The 23,212-nt window shown below is 47.3% G+C and overlaps 1 protein-coding gene across 2 annotated transcripts in view; it reads left to right on the plus strand.

Annotated features, from left to right (window-relative positions):
* The window catches only part of LOC149341833 (complement C3-like), an 82,257-nt gene continuing 59,045 nt past the window's right edge, over positions 1 to 23,212 (plus strand). For both annotated transcript variants that reach the window (XM_089544062.1, XM_089544063.1), the window contains exons 1-8: positions 1 to 100; positions 6,393 to 6,597; positions 13,358 to 13,515; positions 14,669 to 14,866; positions 15,335 to 15,405; positions 18,257 to 18,388; positions 19,837 to 19,879; positions 22,270 to 22,354. In XM_089544062.1, coding sequence (XP_089400188.1) covers positions 28 to 100; positions 6,393 to 6,597; positions 13,358 to 13,515; positions 14,669 to 14,866; positions 15,335 to 15,405; positions 18,257 to 18,388; positions 19,837 to 19,879; positions 22,270 to 22,354 — 965 coding nt within the window. In that variant the 5' untranslated portion in view covers positions 1 to 27. The remainder of the gene's footprint in view (positions 101 to 6,392; positions 6,598 to 13,357; positions 13,516 to 14,668; positions 14,867 to 15,334; positions 15,406 to 18,256; positions 18,389 to 19,836; positions 19,880 to 22,269; positions 22,355 to 23,212) is intronic.

The raw sequence follows: 23,212 nt of genomic DNA on the forward strand, positions 1-23,212 counted from the left end.
GGGCTCACTCTGCTGTCGGCCGCCAACATGAACGCGGCCCCATCCTCTGGACCATCTGCGCCCTCATCGCATCATCAACAAATTGGACCCGGGCAAAAAAGTCAGTTTTGCAGCGTGATATTATGGATGTGTTCATTACTATGCAATGTTTGCTGTTTCGCGGCGAGGATAAGTACAGTACTGAGTAATAACAATTTTATATTCAGATTCGTAGAGTAGTAAGCAAGAACAATAAGCACTTCTGTTTTGACCATTGTAAGAGTTGATTGAAAGGAGGTTAGCGGTATTCAAGAAGTGGCGCTGTAAGATGTCTGACACGCAGGATCAAAAGTCGCCATATGACTGTTAGTTTTGTGCGGGTAAGGCTACAGAACAACGATAGAATTGAACTCTCCGAGCATATGTTTCAAAACACGCAACACTCTTCATGAAACTTTGCCTAGAAAAATTTTATAGGGAGCTCATCCAAGATGGCATTAAGTAAGCAGTCCCTGTAGCGGGCAGCTAGTCCGCAAACTGTGCCAGACATTCACTCATATTCAGCCAAGCAAGTAATCCGGCTTTACACTCATCAGGTCGCAGTTGTACGAGCAACACGTGCGTCCCCCTCGCTTTTTGGGTCTGCTCTGCCCGAGCAACACAAGCATGACCGTTGTAACGGTTACATGGTGTCAAAAGTGGTATCGTGAAAGCAACAGAACTCCTGCGTCCACCTTACTGTCTTCTTCTGTCCGGCAACATCGCCGAAAACTGACGTAAGTTTCGTCAGCGACTTGAGCTTTACTTAGAAGCCGCTGAGACAGAGGGCGCGAAGTGCCAAACAAAAGGCGGCTATTGCTGCACGTCGCGGTGCCGGCAGACCTCGAAGTATTTGGTACATTTCTACAGCTGAGGAACGTGAGAACTCTGACTGTATAGCACAAAAGTTTTAAAGGTATTGCAAGTCGCGCACTGACGAAACGTATGAACGCTATGTGTTTCGAGACCGCGTCGAGGCCGAAGGAGAATCATTTGAGAGCTTCATATGAGACTTGTACACCAAGACCCAGTCATGCAGCTTTGGAGCGCTCCGCTACTCGATGATACGCGACAAAATTGTCTACGGCACAGCATATAGCAGGTAGCGAGTACGGTTGCTGCGCGAAGATCCACTAACCACGGAGACGGTGGTGAAGTTGGTTCAATATGCGGAAATGGGGGCCACACAAAGAAAAATGTGACACACTACGTCCGACAAGGTGTTGGAGACTGTGCACCACGCATAGAAGCAGCAAATGAAGTGCGGTAAATACAAAAAGAGTCACGAGCCCAAGAAGTGTCCAGCCTATGGGCAACAGCGTCACAATTGTGGCCGAAAGAACCAATATGCGGCAGCTTGCAGGTGTAAGAGAGTGGCTTGTTACGGCGTGGTCCGCGAATCGGGACCGGGAAGCGTTTCGGACGCCGGCAACTTCGAAGTGCTGGAAGTGTCCGGTGAGGCGAAAGGCCCAGATTGGGTGGTATCAGCGAGTGTGTGCGGAAAGTCTTAACGTGAAGATTGACACAGGTTCCCAAGTTAACTTACTTCCTCAGAGCTGGCTGAGTAGCCGTGGTCTGAAGGTGAAGCCGAAAGAAAGCAAGATAGCGCTGCGTAGCTACAGAGGCAACGTCATCAAACACCGCGGCACGGTGCTCCTACCAATGAAGTGTCAAGGAAAGGAGGCCGTCGAGAGTTCTTTCTCGTGCGAAAGCAGCACTCTTTGCTTGGGCTAGCCGCAAGTGAACAATTCGGACTTATTCCGAGAAATGCGGCCATGTCAGCGGTCAATGCAAAGACGTGCATATGCCTTGTTTTTGAAGAAAAGACTCTCCGTTATGAATAACAAATGTTGATGCAAGGTAAAAACGAAGCACTTCTAAGAAGTTGTCAATAGATACACCCGTCGAGTTTTGAAATGCGATAGCACCCGATGCTTCGATAAGATTTCTTACAGTCCTGTTGGTTAGCGACAAGGAAGGAGGGTTTGTTGTCATGCCAAATAATTTGTACCGTGAAAAGGCCGATCAGGCATTCAATAAGAATTTTGTTCACTTTACCTCTTCCCGGGCAAAAGTGAAAAAGAGAGCGTTCGAACTATGTGAGAGTTTGAATCTATCGAATTTGTGCAAACGTATCTCAGCAGCTAAAAGAGACGGGTCCTTATGGGTTTTCTGCAAAAACCCATAAGGAAGGGGTGCCTTTTCGTGCCATTGTTACGGAAAGGGACTCCTGGCAAAGTGCGGTATCCAGATATTTGCAGAAGCATATCAGCTCGTTTTTATGAATCCTTTCATGATTCGAAGGTAGCCGGAAGTCATAAGCTACCTAAAGAACAGGGGACAAGCTTCTGAGAGCCTGTACGCTTTCTCTTTGGATGTGGTAGATTTGTTTTATTCTATCCCATAGCCGGATATGCTGTGGGCTGTGAGAGATCTTATCGAAGCATCGGGTGCTGTCGCATTTCAAAACTCGACGGGTGTATCTGTTGACAACTTCTTAGAAGTGCTTCGTTTTTACCTTGCATCAACATTTGTTATTCATAACGGACAGTCTTTTCTTCAAAAAGAAGGCATATGCATTGGTTCCTGCCTTGCCCCCATTTTAAGCGACGTCTTTTTAGCCCATTGTGACAGGCGCATTAGCGACAGCCTTGAAAAATCTGTTGTTGTTAAAGTGTTCAGGTATGTGGATGATTATCATGTGGTTATGAAATCGGTAGAAGGTGGCCAAAGTAGCAATGCTATAAAAAATGTGATCAAGGTGTTCGAAAATTGTTCCCACGGTCTGCAGTTTACGTGTGAGGATCCTATCAAAGGCAGTCTGCAGTACCTTGACATTTGTTTGAGTCTAGATAAGGATAAAGTCTGCTGGGTGTATCAGCCGCGTACCAAAAAAGACATTTTGAAATATGATTCGGCCCACTCAATGGTAGTAAAGAGGGGGATTGCCCTAAATTGCATACGTGAGTCCCTCAACAAATCGTGTCAGCGTAAAGCCTCGGCCAGTGTGCAGATGCAGTCACAGCGCCTGAAAAGGGCGAGTTTCCCACAAGAAATCATCGCTTCTGTGGTGGAAAGCCTAGTGAAGGAGCTAAACTCTGGGAAGCGAAAAGAAAACAACTCGGAGCGAAAAAACAAGCAAGCATATGGTTGAAGAGGCCGTAAAGGACCCAGTTCTCTCAAAGGTCATGAAAGGTCTTATCAACCATCAGCCTGTTACTGGACAGTTCAAGCCTTTTGCCCAGGAACTGTCAGTGATAGGCGGCATACTCTTTACAGGCAGCAAACTTGTCATACCTCAAGCTCTCCGAGCAGAAATGTTAAATAGACTACGTACAGGACACCTAGGTGTCAATAAATGTAAAGCAAAAGTTAGATTGTTGATGTTGTGGTCAGGAATGTCAGACGACATTAGGGAGATGATCGAGCGCTGTGAGGCAAGCAAGGTTCATTCGTATCCCAAAGAGAAGAGCCTCTAATAATGCAGTCACCTCCAGATACACCATACGGTGGGTGTGAACTTGTGTGAGCTTGCAGACAAAACTTATGTTGTTGTTTAGTACGCCTATTCAAACTATCCTGAGGTTCAGGAGGTCAAGAGCAGTGCAGCCCACTCCGTCATTGCCAAGCTTTCCAGTATCTTTTCCAGGTATGGCATAACACTTAAGATTCTGACCGACAATGGACCGCACTTTTCTTCTAAGGAGTTTGCTTCCTTTGCGGCTACTTATGACTTCAGGCACATCACTTCAAGCCCGAATTTTCCACATTTAAATGGGCTTGCCGAGATAGGTGTGCAGACTGTTAAGCAAATAATGAAAAAGACTGGATAACCTGGTGGAGACCTCTACAGAGGATTGCTAAGCTACAGGACATCACCGTTACAATGTGGACGAACACCAACTGAACTCTTGATGGCGGCGTCGACTGCGCTGTGGACTGCCAGACTACAGCACATGCCCAAGTAGCCCTGTGTCTAAGCACACACAGCACCGTGGACACAAGAGCTGTCTACCTCGTCTTCACAAGTGGTATGTAGTCCGTCTGAAAGCAAAAGGTGGATAACCAAAGGAAGAGTTCTGAACGTAGTCGCACCACATTCATATAAAGTAGTTACTCAAGATGGTGCAGAGTACCGAATAAATAGACAGCAGCTTCGGTTGACAACAGAGGTTTTTCACATGGAAGGCGCAGGGAAGCCACCAAATGATACTTTGGCTCCAGCACCACTCACTCAACAAATGCACGACCTCTCTGCAAAAGGGGATTCCAAGGAGGAGTTGTCAAATTACCCACTGTCACCAGGCACTCCTCCTCAGGCCAATGCGTCCCCAGCACACTAGTCAGAGCGCTTACAGGCCGTCCAGTTCCAACGCCAAGATCGGCCTTTCTTCGCCAGCGTCGCCCACCTCGAGTGCTTACCTATGATGAGGACTGCAAAAAAGTATTCGAGATGCAGCTCTAGCCTGCTTTTATCATAAAGAAAAGGGGGCGCAACGGGCAGCTGCTCTGGAAACTGTGCCAGACATTCATCCATCTTCAGCCAAGCCAATAAACCGGCTTGGCAGTCGCCAGGTCGCAGCTGTACGAGCAACACGTCGGTCTCCCTCCATGTGGTAGTCTGCTCTGAACGAGCCACCCGAGCCACCAGAGCCACCCGAGCATGACCGTTGTAGCAGTTAAAGTCCCCGAGCCACAACTAGAATGCAGCCTGGGCGTTCCTCACGGACTCGTGGCTGCTCGCTTCGTCTTTGAGGCTCATAGAGGAGGTCGCGCGGGGCTCGGCCATTATTGGTCCATTTACCTGTTGAGTGTTGGTGCTGGCGGAAGTGTTGCATCAAGATCGTGTTGTTGTTGTTGCTGTTCTACAAAAGATAGCAAGATCATGTGGTTAAGCTGAGCGCACCTGACGCACCCGAGGGAGCTTAGTATCCTTGGCTGATCAGAGCGGAGATCTCGCGGGCTACTCTATACAATGCTCGGCGTAGGAATGCTTTACGTGCATACCCCGAATGGGGACGTGGCTGATGGTTTAGTTAACGGCATGGTGGGACACTTGACATATGTACTATGCAACGACACGGTACGGCACTCTCTAAATGCCGTGCGAATTCGCGGCGTGCAGCCATGGCAGACGCGCGACCGCCGGATACGCTCGATCAGGCGCAGTCAGAATCCGGGATTCGGCGTGCTCGTGAGTGCGAGAAAAAGCGTCTGCAGCAGAATGCAGCCGTACGTGAGGCTCAACGCCAATCCGCTGCTACAATCACTCTGCTACGCTTGCCTTCTCTTGGAATCTACTCCGTTACCCTTAAGGACCGGCGGTTATCTTACATTCGAATTACATGCCCTGCCCTACGAAACTTATAAGTGGCACGTACCGGATTTCACAATTACTATTGTATTTTCCGACGGCCACGTGGGCTGCGACTCGTATAAGCAAAATCTGCCTAATCTGCTTCAAAACTCGTATCTGTTTGGTTGCGCGGCCACCAGAGCGGGTGGTACATGAAAACGAGTCCGCGTTCTCGACAGTGAGCTGTCCCTCTTGAAATGGTAATTCTTGCTGGAAGCATGGTGCAAATAATAATTTTTTAACGCACTTGATCTGAAACTGTCAAAGCTCAATTGTGTATGATCTAATTAGTCAGGTAACAAAGCTGTCATGGATTCATTGTCAGATGTGGTCTCTATAAAAAAAGCCACTTAGTCTCGTTAGTATTCGTTCACAACCAACCGTCGGCCGCCTGTTTTTCTGTTGACCAAATGAGGGTGCATTATGAACCACCGGGTGCAACCTCCTTGAAAAAGCGTGGTATAGGGACTTACACTGTATTAAGAGGAGAACAGCCACGACCTTAGCAGGAAGTAAAACAAAATCGTAGCCTCCGCAAGCACGTAAAGTATGGGCTGTCTTTCTAGCTTCTGGATTCACGATGTAGGTGTTAGCAGCGCACACGAAACAAGGACGGACAGAAAAAGGGAACGAAACACAGCCCTTTTCCTGTCCGTCCTTGTTTCGTGTGCACTGATAACACCTACATCATGAAAAACCAACTAGCCCAAGAAAAGACGATTCTGGATTCACCTTCTTGCAAGTGAAGTTGTTCACCCTTGCTTAAAAAATCTCTCAGAAAAATTATAGGGGAATCACAAAAACAAATTGGTAGGCATACGAAGTTACGTTTTTTCCCTCTCACTCAGTGCCGCCTCTTCTGAGCCGCAGGGTTTCAAGCCCTTCAGGCGCTGAAAAAGAAAACCCAGCTTGCGACACGGTCAGTTAGAAGACGGCCAAGAGTGCGGCTTTTCCAGGGGACTCTCTAAAATCAGTGTAACCTAAGTCTAGCGCTCGCGCTTCTATCTCGCGGCGATAGCGTGGGCCAAAGAACTGCCCCTCTCTTGCGTTTTCGTGGTGCAAGCGAGTCGCGCCGAAGTTCCTTGTCCAGCGAGGTCTACTAGTCACGTCTGGATCCGCCTCGGGCTCACTCTGCTGTCGGCCGCCAACATGAACGCGGCCCGCATCTTCTGGGCCATCTGCGCGCTCATCGCATCACCGTCAAATTGGGCCCGGGCAAATGAGTAAGTTTTGCAGCGTGATATTAATAACGTGCTCATTTCTCTGCAATGTTTGCTGTTGCGCGGCGAGGATAAGTACAGTACTGAGTAATAACAATTTCATATTCGCAAATAACTCCTATTTTCGACGTCACAGTCGCTTAAGTATTCGTAGCGACTCAAACTGCGTTAGCAACGGCTAATAATATGCGTTCGTCGTCAGTCAACGATGAGCGCAACTGCATGTGACGCATCTTTCGCGCCTGGTCACTATGACGGAATTTTGTGGAGTCATCGTCATGGCTGCAGTTTGTGTCCTTCGTCAGAAGGAACGGTGCCCAAATTATAGGTCTTTAAGGGTAGGGCTCACCTTAACGCTGCTCAGGTTTGTTGCGAAAAAACTAACCAAGTAATTTTATTTTTCTTAGGGCTTCACAATAAATCATAAACTGAGTATAAATCATAGCAGAATCAGAACTGTTTGAAGAAATAAATGTGCGGCATAGGATGCACAGGGGCTGCAAGAAGTTGGCCAAGAAAAATGGCCTTGGCGATCAGATTGCACGGAAAAAGGCAAACGAGTTTTGATGAGTTCTGGATACGACTGCTTTCGCTACGAATGTAATATTGCACAAGTGATCCTAAATTACTAAATTTTATTCACTCTACGTTGCGCCTATCTTCCTTACCAGCCGAGGGCTAAAAGGAAGAGCAAGGTTGCCGCGCAACCTGGTGGCGGTTTGCTCACTTTTACCATGACTGCTGGCAGTACTGCTAGTCCGTTTTTTTTTTTTTTTCTACGTGGGTCAAACAGGCAGGTGCCTCAACGAACGCCTTTTGGAACACGCTAATTCTTTGCGTGGCTCCGGTTCGTCAAAACTGGCTGCACATTGCAAATCCTGCCTATGCACTCCGTACTTTGACAACACTGTTGTGCTGTATCGCCATAAAGAACAACTGGTACGGGAAGTAGTAGAGGCGTATCATATCTGCACAGAAGGTGACTCATGTGTGAGCAGCACTTCGATAGCCTTGTCTAAGCGGAAAAGCGTGGAAAGTCTGTTGGAAAAGCGTGGGAGCCTGTAGGTGTTTACCTTTCGCCAATGGTTTTTCCTTTATTTTTATGTTAGTAGTTTGCGATGACGACGTGAGCCTGTGACGCAGCGATTAGAGATATGTGGTTTATATTTATATGTGGTTTTCCGATTAAAACAGTCAGTTGTAAGTCAGCGCGTGTTCGTGTCTCTCTTTTTCTTGGTCCTTCGTTTTAGTTGCGCTGTTTCGTTCCTTAAAGATGCAATACCAACTCGCCCACTATGCTATGTTGCTGCTAGTCCGTTTTCTTTCTAGGCGGACTCTAGTAAATAAGAAAAGAATACTTGAGGTTTAACCGGCCTTCCTTAACTATGTCCTTAAAAGTTGCTTTCTTTGCTAGAACTTAAGCGACCAAACTCTTCGCAACTGCTAGTCGCCACCCTATCAAGCTTACAGCGCGCAGTTTGTAAAAAAAAACTAAGCCCAAGCGATGCCCAAGTGGTGGTTCAGACCCTTGCCAGTATCCCTAAATTCCTGAGCTGAAGAACAGCACTGAAGGACTGACTACCCGTGCCCCATGCAAACCGTTCCTACATCTCTAGGGCATAAAAGGTGTTTGAAATTTGAAATCAGCCAGAGTGTAAGTAGGACGACTGCGCATATTTTCTGCCAGGAGCAAAGACTGAACGGCGGTGAGCGAAGAGAGCATATAGCGACACGCTTTGAAAGTTGGCTTCCGTGTGCAGCCGTATAGTTTCGGAGTTCTTTGAGTCCTTGACTCCATGTTGACCTGTACACGATACCGTTGCTTGATATGGCGATATGGCGTTGTTTGATATGGCGAGCTTTCCGGCCGCGGCAGGCATAATTGCACAAGGAACCTCATTTAGTGTTTTTCCTACTTTTTTTATGACTGAAATGTATTCTACAAATAGCGTGAAAACGTACTCGTTGGTACGTTCTGTTAAAATAACACTGATGCTGACTCATGTCCTGCAGTGGTCTCAGAAACATCTTATTTTAGACATTTTCTTTATTTAGCCACAATCATTTAGAACCGTTCTAGCTTCTTAAGTGTCATGCCCTCGGTTGGTTGCACGTCATGACTAAAGAGCGCTGTATGAGCACTTTTTTTTTTACTATCGCGCAAATATGCCCTTCGGTGTAAGAAGGTGATACGTACTACATCTGCAGGCCGGTGTCGGCTATGAACGCCAACAACGCCCGGTATTGGGGCCCATAGGTTGAGATTCGTGTTCGTCAAAGAAATGAGAGCGCGAAACGGCAACACGGACGAGTAAGGGAACAGGACGAGCGCTGCTTTACTTTCAACAGGATTCATATTGCCTTTGTCTTTATCCATGCTCTTGATCGCAGACAATCACCTCTCACTGATATGCATCAAGAAACAGCCTTTCACTTCCTTTACTCGTCCGTGCTGCCATTTTGCGCTCTCATGCCTTTCACGAATATGCACCAACAAGCCCAGCTTCAAGTACTTCTTAGCCAGATTCGTGTGTCTGGTGGTCGGCATGGGTGGTAACCCTGAATGCCTAGGTGTCGCCTCCATACCTTACGAAGTATGGGACTAGTTAGCATACTTCGCTGGCACCAAACGAGTCCTTTTGCAGGCTGAAATGCGTTCTTAACAACAAATTTCTGTTCCGTTTGATAAGTAATGAATAGGATAGGACGCTTTGTGTTACGAATATTTAAAAGAATTGCATGTTGACAGTTTACAAAGCATAGTTTATTCAAAAGAAATCACTCTTGAAGAAGTTACACAGCGCTGAGAAATATTTCTCGCTACTTCATGCACTGCGATTGGTAAGCTATTTAAGCCGCAAATCTTTCCAGATGTGTCAAAACTTGCCTGAATTGAATTTGCTGCAAAGCAAGCAGCAGAGGAACGGCTATTCAATGTAACAATATACACGGTCGTCTAATGTGTAACCCAGGGACTCTACACAGATTTTCTGAACACATCACTCGTCAGCGCGGTTCTTTAAGTTTCATCTTAACGCTACAACAAGCATCGTGCAGCTTTTTCGTGTGTAATAATAATTCCATGTGCGACCGGGCACTTTGAGAAATCACGCTTGCAACGGAAGGAATCAATAAAATCCGGGCGTTTCTGCGTGGTCCAATGCCTCCTTCCTACTTCCCTGTTGAACCTAAAGAAAAGGCCGCTCGCTCCTGCTTCTGTAGACTGTAGTAGGCGTTTCAGAGGTACGCCACTAATTTTTTAAAATAGGCTTTCTGAGATAACAATGAAGCTTTTCCAGCATAGTAATACCACTACTACCGGACACCTCATTTCAATAAGTAAGTTTGTTAGCTTGTTATCAAATTATAATAGTTATCTTTTTAACTATTAACTCCAATTACAGGTTTGTAGCTGGCTGATAGTAATAGCCACACCAGTTCCTAGAATTTCGAAAACGCGATTTCCGTCGGTTATGTGTCTCAGCAAACATTGGCCATTTCTCGGGCAACTCTACAATTGCCCGGCCGGGGTGGGTGCTGAGCGACGCCCATTTATTCGCGTCACTCCGTGCCACAGCTGTCACGGGACATTCTCTAACACGCTTCGACTAAGGCAGCGAGCAGCAGTGTGCGTCGCAGCGCGGGCATGGCAGAGAAGGTGCCGCGGCACCTGCGGTGTCTTCGGACACCTATCACAGGACAGAGCGGTGTCTTCGGACCCCTATCACACGGTGTGGGCCTACCCCTCCTACCCGGCTATTCCCTCCATCTCCAACCCAACCCGGGAAGACTGGGAGGCGATCCTGCTTGGCTGCCACGACCTACAGGCCTTGCCTTCTTACGCTTGCCTTCTCTTGATATCCACTCCGTCACCCTTAAGGACCTTCGGTTATCTTGCCTTCGCATTCATTACATGCCCTGCCCAAGCCCATTTCTCCCTCTTGATACCGACTAGGATGTCATTAACCCGCGTTTCTTCTCTCCCCGACTCTGCCCTCTGCCAGTCTCCACCTATCATTTTTCTTTCCATAGCTCGCTGCGTTGTCCTTAACTTACGCTGAACCCTCTCTGTTGGACTCCACGTTTATGCCCCGTAGGTGAGTACCGGTACGGTAGAGCTGTTTTATACTTTTCTCTTGACGGACATTCGTAAACTGCCATTCGTGATCTGAGAGAACCTGCCATATGCGCTCCACCCCATTCTTATTCTTCTAGTTATTTCCGTCTGATGATCCGGATCAGTGGGCACTACGTGCGCTGAGTACACATATTCTCTTACTACTTCCAGCACCTCGCTATCAATTGTGAACTGCTGTTCCTTAGTATCGCCCTAGTATTGAGAATGATACGCCAAGTAGCAAGAACACCGAAGGGAATGCGAGTTGAAGACACTATGCCACTCGTACAAGCGCTGATCATCAGCAGAGTTGCATACAGCCTCCCCTACCTACCGCTCCTCAAAGCAGGACGCCATCATCCATACAGCAATCAAGAATGTGCTCGGATTCCCACCGTCCACCGCCAACGACAAGGTCGACGCTCTAGGCATCCACAACACCTCTGAACAAATTCAAGAGGCCTTTCTCCTACCCCAAAAGAGAACGCCTGCTCACAACAGAAACGGCAGACAAATCCTACGAAGAGTCGGATACCCGGCCGACTTACATATAGTCCAATCTAGAACCAACATTCCCTTGGCAGTTAGAGCTCGTGTGCACGTAGCTCTAATACCCAAGAACATGTCCGCCCACCCCTATGGAGACCGGAGAGAATTCATAAGACAAACGACAGTAGGAGTGGTAGGGCAGTCTACGTAGACAGAGCCCTATATCCCTCTCCACATGAGAACATAGCGGTAGCTACCCCAGTAGGACCCAACTGTTAAGATCTCGTCAGCTTTTCCATACAAAACTGCACCATAGTGGAGGCAGAAGTGGCGGTGATAGCCTTAGCCAAACAGCACGGGAATGCTACAGGCCGATCCTACCACATCATGACCGACTGACAGGCGACTAGTCGGCTCCTCCTTGCAGGCAGAATACATATAAGATTGCTCCCGCTAGTCACGGACAACATCGATTGAAATACATCCATCCAATATCAGATAACTTGGACCCACTCAAATTCAGGCTTGGAAGGGAATGAAGTTGAGGATGGCCTAGCTGGAGGTTACACAAGCCGAGCGGGCCTTAATCCATCTCCCCCAACCATTAGCTAATCCAATCCATGTCCACAGTCTACAACACTAGACTCCATCACCAACGCCTCATGCGTCGAATCCTACCACCACCTCACAAACAGCTGACAGAGCAGGAAGCTGGGGACTGGAGGCAACTGCAGACCAACACCCGCCCCAATCTACACAAATACATCATAACGACATCGCTTCACCTGCCCATGGTGCTCTCTGGGGAGCGGGGAGAGCGTCGTCTGCAGCAAGGAGCAGACGACGCGGCTGCGAAAAGATAGACGCAGAATATTACCGTAGCGTGCATAAGGCGAGGTCACACTAGCAGATTTGAGTCGGCAGAAGACCGTCGGCGGACGCGACTTTTACGTTGTCTTTGCCTTTGACACACTACGCCGACGCCGACAACACCGTGATCGTGGGCCGACGGCGTTGCCTGTCACCCGTCACTGAGCGGAGCTGTCGGACGGCCACTGGTCGATATTCTTGACACACTGCGACGACGCGATGCTTCGCTGTCGGCGGTGACCAATATCCGCAACCGTATTCGCTGCGCCCCGCCCGTGGCCACGCCGCGCGTTTGCTTCAGCTTCCGCGGCTGCTGATTTCATGGAGAGGACATAGTAGTAGCGCTAAAAAAGAACAAGGACGAAGGGAGAGAAGCCGACGCAGACGCTGGTGTGTTAGCGTTTATGTTGTCTTCTCTCCCTTCGTCCTTGTTATTTAGCGCTACTACTATGTCGTCTCTATTTAAACGCCCTGCTTTCTGCCTTAAATGCTGGTTTCATTATTGGGTGCTCGCATTTTTATGCTGATTTTTCAGGAAACATTTCGTGTATTCGCTAAATGAGTACTTCAGGATAATACAACACGATTCAGCATTTTCCGTGCGAGCGCGAAATTGACCGAGAAGGAGTCGATGATGACGGTGGAATTCCATCTCTACAGTTGTTTAGGACATCTGAACACATGCCCGCCCTTTAGCACTTTATACGCCTGATTTCTCCTCCTAACCTCAATAAGCCCGATGACGTCCCATTTAATACGCGCTAGTTCCTCGGATAGCACTACCAGACTAGCCTCATTGGATAAGGTTCTAGAGTTGAACGTTGCCATGTCCAGTTTTTATTGGCCGCCTGTCCGGGTCCGGAGGTTCTTAGCACTCTCCGCTGAGTCAAGGGTCTGACCGCCGCTCTCTCTGTTGCCCCTCAGCCGCTGGGGACTGGGTGCCGAAGGTTAATTGGTGTATTCGTGGATAGTTTGAGAGATAATTGGTGGGGGAGAGTTTGTGGCCACGTACTACACCAAGGTGGCCAAATCCTGTTCTGGTGAGGCAGTGCGTTTTTGGTTCTGGTCACTGAGATCAGGCTGCACCCTAGGCCTTGCGGAATTCCATCGACGCGGGTTTTTTTTTTTTTTTTTTTGATGCGGTGGAGAATTGCGCGGCACCGGAATTCGAGCCTGGGTCCTCTTCAAGCGAGGCAGATGGTATATCTCTATATAATCGCAGCTTTTTATTCGCTATTCGTGCAGTTTGTTCCTCCTTAGCCAATATCCCATTGACGTGGTGCGCAGTGAGTGCGTCGTCGTGGCTCCCAACGCCCTTCGCCTGGGTGCCAGGGAGACCGTGGTAGCCATGGCGAGCGGCCGTGCCCAGAAGGTCGTCATTTCGCTCGCCGGGAACCGGCCTGCACGCGGCCCCTTCTTTCGGACGACGGTGGACGTGGCACCAGGTGGGTGCGAGCTGAATGTTTCTGTTTGTGGAACGGCGAGTGGTCGTACTTGTGATTCTCATTATTGAGTCACAGCAGCTTACGTGACAGCTTTATGGTAATGAAGTGTAAGCGGAGTCAGGGCCTCCTGTGCTCTCATCCAACGGCGGCATACTCGTACCGGCGGGATACCCGGACAGCAGCTGGCACCGGTGCCCACGAACTAGTCGGATGTTTTGTTCCAAACCGAGGTATCTATACTCTAGGCGACCGCCAGCCTACGTTGACTCAAGTAGAATATAACTGCCTCGCTATACTCACAATCCAATGGGCTGTGATTTACCTCATCCGAAGTAAATAAATGAAGTTAACACTGCCGATTCCCTCTGGTAACGACGGTAACCCCTGACTTTGCCAATAATTTTATATTTTCAGTGCCCGCGACAGCATTATTGAGGCCATTGTGTTGTCGTTTTAAAAGAAATGCAAACAGGGAATAAAACATCCGCTACCTGGTACTGAAACCAATAACACCAAGTTGTCCCAGCTATTCCCTGGTTCCGATGCACAAGCTACGAAGTGCAGCTGATTATTTATTGTGAGTTGTCCCGACAGAAGGTCGGGTTTGCCATAAATCAGGGTAGCTTACTCTCTAAATAAGAACAAAACGCGCAACGGAGATTACACTACCTTTACCACACCTCTGAGTTCAGAGATTCGCATATAACTCAATACTGATGTTACAGCGTATGCTTTAGATTGTTTTTTTTTATTACCACGTGGGCCTTCAAGAACCAAAGAAAACCTTTATAGTAATAGCAGTAATAATTAAAATGAAAGCTTCTACGGACATAGCCACACGCCCGCTTAATCACGTGGCCCGCATAGGCCGGATGACGTAGGCCCATCTGAAACGGCACTCTGCGACAACGCTGGCTCCGGCACCATCCTTCATATACCTTTTAGCTCATGTAAATCCGTACAACACATCTTATTGCCTAAAAGGCAAACGCGGCGGTTTTACGTCACAACGTATTATGATCACGGAGCAGCTTACCGAGCCCGTTAAACAATTTTAGCTTTAGCAACAACAATAGAAATACTAGCGGCAACATTTACACATGCGCTTTCAAGCCGCTATATACGCTGAGGAAGAATATGCGCGCGCTCACAGGCTCTACGAGGGTCGCCGAAGTACTGGTCGGGCCAGACGACGTTCCCGACTTGCAGCTCACGAAAGAGGAGGCGATGGTGAAACTGTCTGTGCAATGTGGAGCATGGAGTCGTGACGTGCTGCTACCGGTGAGCAGAGAATCCGCAGACCATCTCTTCCTGCAGACGGATAAGCCCATTTACCACCCCGGATCCACCGGTAAGTATCGATCTCTGGGCTCGTGAATGGTGGCTTCGAAAAAAAAATTGTTTCCAGAGCAGTCTGCGAGCCAGATAATCATGCTACAGTTGAGTTAGGATTGTTTAAGTGAACATCTCAAATAGTGAACCTATTAACGCTTTGTTTATTTGTCTTCGAATCAAGCAGCATTTCTCTTTTCAACATTTCGGAAGTATCTTGAACCTAAAGGCCCGAAAACATGGTTTTATTCCTAAGACCAGGAACGCTCGCATTCAAGCGTTGATATACGCGAAAGATACCTTAAGGCTTATGTTACGCGCAATAATTGTAGATCCGGGAGTGTAAGCATGCAGCATGTTCGCTTTAAAGTATTCTATGTTAACTGGGGGCTGGACACCGCGAGTTTATTTGGAAATAACTGCAGATATTTCAGTTCTATTTCTGAAACTGATTTTTCTCCTTTTTCCTTCTGTGTATTTGACGCAGTAAACATCAGGTTCATTGCTCTGAATGGAACTCTGGTGCCGTCCTCTACGCCGTTCAAGCTTGAAGTCCGGGTGTGTATTAATTTTGAAGTCGTTTTTTATTTTGTAAATACACAATGGCGCTCATAATAAGGAAAACTTTTAGGGAGTGCACACAACCACAACCCCTGCCCCTTTTCTTGCGTAGTTGTTTAGCCAGTCAAATATTGCTAGAGATTATCAGCAAACTTCGTCCCGCCACTTTCTGTCGTGTTCTATACCTTTTTTGTTGCCTTTTTGAAGAACTGCCCTGTAAAAGGTGGGAGCAGTTCATTTCGAAGGTAACTTTGCATTAAACATTCCTTTCAAAGCTGACGCATGATGCTCTATTCCGTTTGTAGCGCCCGAAGGACTGCTTCACTCTGAGGGCAGCGAAGGCTTGCGAGCAACATGACATGTTTTCTCCGATCTCTGCGTTAAGTCGGTCACGTGATCAAGCGACTTCCTATAGGCACAGGGTCTGTTTCACGCGCGCATACACACACGCACACGCGCGCACACACACACACACACACACACACACACACACACACACACACACACACACACACACACACACACGCACACGCACACGCACACGCACACACGCGCACACACACACACACACGCACGCACGCACACACACACACGCACGCACGCACACACACACACACACGCACGCACGCACGCACACACACACACACGCACACACACACGCACACACGCGCGCGCGCACACACACACACACACGCACACACACACACGCACACACACACACGCACACGCACACGCACGCACGCACGCACACACATAAAATTCGCAGTCTGTCTCGTCATCGGGAGCAGATATAAGCACAGAATTCATTACAGAAAAGGCGTAGCGGATTCTAGGGCGCCTCATAGATGGTGGAAGCCTTACACAAGTTTTGGAGCCTGCGTCACGAGCGACTTAATTAGCTTTTCTTAGCGAGAGACAGTGCCCTCGGCTGCTTCGCCGCTTTTGACGTGTGATGACCCGTATGACCAGCGCCGGATTCAGAGCAGGAGGAGACGTCAGCGTGCACTACCATGACCGCATTAATTTCGAAAGCATTAGATGGTTCATCCACACGAACAACCGGCGTAGCCCAAAAAGTAGCGGCGTTGCAAAACTCGCGATTGGTCGAAACGGTGTGACGTCATCAAAGGCGGGAAAGTATGATAGGTGAAGCAGTAATAGTTAATACGAGTACTTACACCTGCACCAAGTACAAAGAAATAGGATAGAATTAGCATAGAATTTGAACAAAATTATAATTGATTTGGAATATAATTAAAATAATATTGGAGTGGAATTCAAATAGAATTGCAATGTTTTAACATTACTCACACGTTCCTTAAGTTCCCCCGGTAATTTTGCAGTGTGTCGACATGATGGTCGAAGTAGGTGCAAGGGTGGCTTCCTGCCGAGGTGAAGGTCCCAGCGTTGGTTGGTTGGTTGGCCTCAAATAAAATGGCATATATTCTCTACGGGGGAGTAGCCAAGGCACAGGCAGTGAACCGCTTGAAAGAGGATCGTTTATAGAGGTGCCAGGTTTCTGTGTGGCACGTGCTGACACCGCCTTCTCTTCTTCAGCGCATGGCTGGCGCGGGTCGCCGCTATTGCTCTAAATGCCACTGCCTGCCTTCAGAGCTTCACTTTTCGTCCTAGACAGCGCGTTTAACGCCTCTCGCTGCTTTCAATCGATCCCTTCACGGTTTGAAGCGCCGTAACGCTCGCTCGTCCTTCGACGGACCTGGAATCAATTCTCGGTGGTGGTAGCCACGTTTCGACAGGGCCGAAATGAGAAGACACCAGTGTGCTGTACGATGTCATTATACGGTTAAGAACCCTAGGTGGTCATAATTAATGCGGCGCCACCGTCTTTCACTCCATTGTTCATCCCTCACGGCGCGTGTGAGGGATACACTGAGAATTGAGACGGTCACTTGTTTTTCCTTTGCTCATAACGAATATGTAGAGCTGCAGGCTTCCACTTATGCAGGCGGCGCGAGAGGCTCCGGCTGAAGGCTGCTGAATACCATTAGGAAGGGAAGTTTCGGCGTATTTCGATTATAGTCGCTCTCATGTTCGACCTCAGGTTCTTACGATGTTGGCGGCCTTAATTTACCGAGAAGAGGAGCTGAAATCATTTCATGCTTAATACCGGAACTGTGTGCTGTTGTACCAAGCTGTGGTACCAAGTGGGCGTAGCAGCACTGGGTATCACCGAGTCAGAGGAGCGCACGAAAGAGGGAAATTCGCGTGGGAATAAGGTGGCTGCAACTGGCTCAAGACAGGTGTATTGAGAAATCTGTTTTAAAACCCTTGGCCCTTAGGTGAACATTATAGGGCTGATGAGGACGATTGTGATGCTCCAGGCTGAAACCTAGTGTCGGTCGGCTGAGCCAGTAATCTGAAGACAAAGATGGCCGGTTGCTGCGATAAAAGAAGGAATTGACTGAGGACAGGAAACGCCACCATTCCTGTTAATAACGCTGCAAGCTCAAGGTTGTCATTTTTTTTCGTAGCGCTTAAGGTTCTTGTCGGGCCCCAATAAACTAAGTGCGCAGCTTTTCTCGTTGCCATTGATGGCTTTCCCCGCCACCGGTCGATTTTTGAGCACCAGCATGGAACAGGATGGTCAGTTCAGCAATACAAAGCGAACAGGTGGGGACGTTGGTCAGACATAATTTGCAGTGCAAGAGCGCAACGGCACGGCAAACTTTCCGTCCAAAGGGTCTCGTCCTTTCTCTTCCTTTGGCCTCGACGCGCTGCGCTGTTGCACTACAAATCACTTCAGCAAGTTGCTTATCTTTTTTGACGAGCTCAGCACTGTTCGAGAACTTGCGTCCCCTTCTCTTTCTATGCGGCTTCGTGACTCCAGAATCCTCAAAACGTGGTCTTGGAGGCCAAGGACTTCAATCCGAAGCAGGACATCATGCTGAGCCACCAGTTCGAAGTGCCGAAGCATACCGTTCTCGGCGAGTGGTCACTGGTCATGCGGTACGGACACAAGGTAGGTTTTCTTTTCTCTTAACAGTTTTGTGCACAATATTATAATGCCTCAACACATGTGCGTGACACCGTTGTTTCTCTTAACCCTTTAGGACACTTCTTACACAGTTTTGTGCTCTGCTGACTCAGCTCTTTCTTAGAGTGGGCTCATACCGTGCGCTAATTTCTTCCTTTCGAGATCCTACATCATTCTTCTTGTAACAGGGGTCGTTTTCTTGACGACTGGCGGCTGCAGCAATTAATGACCTTCTTACCTCGTCCTGCGCCATTTTCTTGCTGAGAGATTTTAAGCTCTCTAGGGTATTAATTTCATAAATCCTGGTGTTTTATTATTTCAGTTTCCAACTCTTTTTACAGTTCCTAAGAAGTATTGCACATGCTTGTAAAAAATTAACCATGCTAGCTTTCGGTTGGAAAACTAACGAATTGTCTTTCTGGAGGCCTGGGTATATTTGGACAAAAAATATTGTTTTGCATCGAAATGACGAATGGCGCCTGAAAGGATTAATTGCCGTCATAACGAATGCATACAACGCGGCGTTAGTCAAATGTTTAGGGAAATCCCCCAAGGTGGAGTAGATTTGTAATAAGGGAGTAATTAGTCATTGGCATCCACCCAAGCGCAGCCATACGGCTACAAAGGAAAGCTATACAGCTTTCTCAGAAACTTCGCAGGTAAAGAAAAATTCGTCCTGGTCCGGGGTTCGAACCCGGGACCACCGATTCACCGGAGCAGTCGCTCTACCAAGCTTTCCTTTGTAGCCGTATGGCTACGCTTGGGTGGATGCCAATGACTAATTACTCCCTTATAACGCGGCGTTAGTGCGCTATGCTGTTCGAATTTGTTTTTATACCGATTTTTCCTGGCTGTTAAGAGAAAAGTCTTTAGGGGTGCCCTAGAATGCATCGCGGATGACTGTAGCTTCTTTTTCTTACCGTCGAAGTAAAGGCGTGATGAATAGAATTGCCAACAGCGGAGCGCGCAGGCCCTCCTATATTTGCCGTTCTTTTCATCGCCCCTGTACTTTACTTTTCCTTTACCCTGAAATGAGAGATAAAGAACATATATAGTGGCCGAGACCTTCGTGCCTCCATGCTCCACAAACTACTGCTGCATGGGGGACAACAAGCCTGGCTCTTTTGTACACAAAACGAACGGTGGCGCCGTTGTTTCGTCTCATATAATTGGGGGAAACAACCAGCGCAGAAAGTCCGCGTCATTAATTTAAAAAAAAAGAACTAGGTCGTCCCAGAAAACGAATTTAATACAATTAACTATGAAAAAGATACAATCTCTTCAGACCCTTCGCGATGACCGCTGCAGCGTACCTTTCTTCGTGCTTTCAGGAAAAGAACATCAAGCATAATCGCTGACATTGACTTGGAGCTTGTACCTGAGCGCGCATAAACAGGCATAACATTAGCTCTTTTTTCTGCTCTGTATTGCAGTTTGAGCAAAACACGACAACGACTTTCGCTGTGGAAAAATATGGTGAGTGGATTTCATAAACGTAACAGACTAAGGATGCCCTTTACTATCGAGGATATCGTAAAGTTCCTCAAGCTTCCAAGGCTCTAAACACCTCTGTATTGCGGCCTAACGGCGCACATGAACTATCGTTACTGCAGGAGCCGGATGAAATTATTTTGCTTCGATTAAAATAAAAGTAAACCGAAAGGTTGCATTACCAGCAGACGAAACGGATGTCATGTTGGTCGTCTTTTGTTGCTTACGTAGCACCTAACGGCTGAAGCTTACAAAACATGCAGTATTTCACAAATACAAATACCCATGCCTTAATTTCAATATCGAGGAAGTTAGGAGTGTACCCAAAAAGCCTATCACTAGCTTGCAAGAGGGATACACCCTTACATATTAACACGAACACCTTGAAGACCTGATGAAATGAAATATGTCACTAAACAAAAATACAAACTGGTGCCTCCAAATAGGGATGCATATCAGGATAAAATACTGTGATGAACATTATGCAAAAAAAAAAAAATCCTCTGAAATTTCAAAATGATTAAAGGGAACCACTGTGACAGACTGACAGATTGACAGAAGTAGCTGAGACTGACATTTGCGGACCCATTAAGATGTTATGCAAACGTAAAGGACCCTTGCGCGAAAGCAAGGAGACAGTAATAGTTTCTAAGCATGCAACTGGCGCGGCATCCCCTGAAGTCAAGTTATCAGCGTACAAGACTTTCATCCGCGCCATACCTGAATTAAGCAGCATAGTATGGAATCCTTAAACCTGGAAAGAGTCCAGTGTCTGGCTATCCAATACCTCTCTCGCTTCTCGTGCCGTGACAGCGTAACAGCTCTGCACAGCCAAGCGCGCATACCGACTCTGGCTTTCGGCCGGCGCGTGAGATCTATGAAATTTCCTTGTCTTGCTTACCATAGCCGTACAAAAACGGGAAGAAATGATTACCTTCACCCCCCTTCCAAAAACATGCATTTTGCATTGGGCTCAGTGTTGTTCAGTGAAAGTAGGGACATGGGACATCGAAAGCGTTGCCGCATGTAGTTGTGAATACCACATCTGTCGAGTTCAACTAGAAAATTGAAATGATATTCCGGATATGAGACGTTAATATTGTTTTTGCTCTTTTTATTTCGCGTTGTACAACGGCAGCGAAACTTGACTGAGCTCTTTTGTAATTTTCTCTGCTGCTTTTTATTGTTTCGTTGAATTGTTGTTCCCTTCACCTTATCAGTCCTTATCCCCTTATCAAGAAAGTTGTCTTGATAGTCTAAAAAGCTAATAAGAATGCAGCTTTAAAGGTGCAGCGTTAGTTATCTCCAGCAAGCTTTGTATGAGTATCTTGCTGTGTACACAGTGATTTCTTTCTCCAGATCGCAATGACTCACATTCTTTGTTATTTAGGCGCAATTGATGGTCACAGTGTTGGTTTGAGCGGCGACAAAAGTGTGCACAAGAGGTCACCCGTTTTCATTCATGTGAACTGTGTTAGCTCATGTGGAGCAAGAATCATCATGACTCAGTGTCATCATCACCATCGCCATCAGCCTGATTAGGCTTACTGCAGGACAAAGACTCTACATTATCTCTTCTGTGTCAGTTACGGCCACCTTATCACTGAAAACTTCGTAATTAAATCCGTGCACCTGACTTCAGCCGGCCCCTGCAACGATTGCATTTTTGTAGAATCCATTGCGTTACACATAGCGACCATCAGCTATCCTGCATTCGCATTACATGCCCTATCTAAGCCTATTTCTTCTCGATTTCGACTAGAATACGATTAACTCGCGTTTGTTGCCTCCTGTTACAGCTGTCATTTTCCTTTCCATAGCTCGCTGCGTTGTCCAGTTGAACCCTTTTCGTTAGCCTCTACGTTTTTGCCCCATAGGTTAATTGGTAAGATACAGTTGTCGTATACTTTTTTCTTTCGGGGATATTGGCAAACTGCTACTCATCACCTGAGAGTGATGAACTCCACCTCATGAAATGAACTCCACCTCATTCTTGTTCTTCATTCGTCTACAACTTCCAATGCATCGCTGCCCGTCGTAAACAACTGCTCCCTTCTGGGAGTGTTCAAGACTACTCTACGTTTCTGCATTTTAATAAACAGCGCTTTGTGACGGAGACTTTTGAGGAAAATGAGGTTTGGCTTTCTGAAAGGCGAATGTATTTGTAATTTTTGCCATATTCAACAGCAGCGTTTAATAAAGAAGACACATGACGTCATTTACAAGGCTGAAAATTGTCGGAGTTTATAACGTGCACTTTTCCCACAGTTTGCGGCCCTTCATTGCAACCAAAAACTGATTTTAAGAATCAGCTAGAAAAATTCAAATTTTTTTTATTTAGAAGAATTGATTAAGATAATAATTTTCTGTTTCAGTACTTCCAAGATTTTCGGTGCAAATAGGCACTCCCGACTACATTCTGCGTGATTTTCAAGACATCAAGATACAAGTCAGAGCAAAGTAAGTCCTTTGGAATTTCAGTTTGCCGAAGGAAACTGCGTGCCACATTATTGGAATAGGAGGTGCTTTTTGTCTTTCTTCGGACACAGAAAGCGAGATGCAGTTAAAATGCCAGCTAGCTTGAAAGTGAAATTATTATTTCGCAGCGCAACGCTATTTACAAAAATTTTAGGCTACTGTCGAGGCGTAGTGCACTTTGCAAAATGATTTTTTGTTTGTGAGTTATGAGACACATGCCGCGTGGCTTAATTCGCAGCGGTTAGTTTACCCGACTACGCGACTAGTTTACCTCGTAATAATTTCGGTGAGGTGTTCAAAAAATAAATTCATTTTTACGCACCAAAGCAACGACTGAGCTATATGTACTGCGCTTTGTCCAGCCTCCGGAGTTGTTTCAAACATCACGGATTTTTTATCTGCTTCATACTTCAGTACGCTGTCGTTTGCATTGGTGTACCATTGAAAGAAACCCAATATGGCTGCCGGAATTTAAGGCATGAACAGAGCGAGAAGGACGACACAGCCACTGAATCAAGTCAGAGCAATAATAAAAGGAATGGAAGTCTAGAGTTCCCCTGCCGGGAAGTTGGCACCACCAGTACGCCTCAAGGTGATAACGCGCAATGCATTTTGTCATGAAGAAGAAACAGAAGGGTTCGCCGCAGGCGAAGACTGCGACTGAGAGGTGCTCGGCAATGATCATGTTCTCTTCTTGTGCATGCCTCACTGCTGCTTATTCGGCCTCTGATCGGCTACCGGCAGGCGTGGTACGGGGGCGGCAGCTGCGTCCCACGCACCAGCTGCATGCCTAATAACGCCGCGACACATCTGCGACCAGGGTTGCTTTTTCTGAGCAAA

The sequence above is a fragment of the Amblyomma mixtum genome, chromosome 5 (assembly GCF_055824585.1).
Source record: "Amblyomma mixtum isolate Tamu chromosome 5, ASM5582458v1, whole genome shotgun sequence".
Taxonomy (NCBI): domain Eukaryota; kingdom Metazoa; phylum Arthropoda; class Arachnida; order Ixodida; family Ixodidae; genus Amblyomma; species Amblyomma mixtum.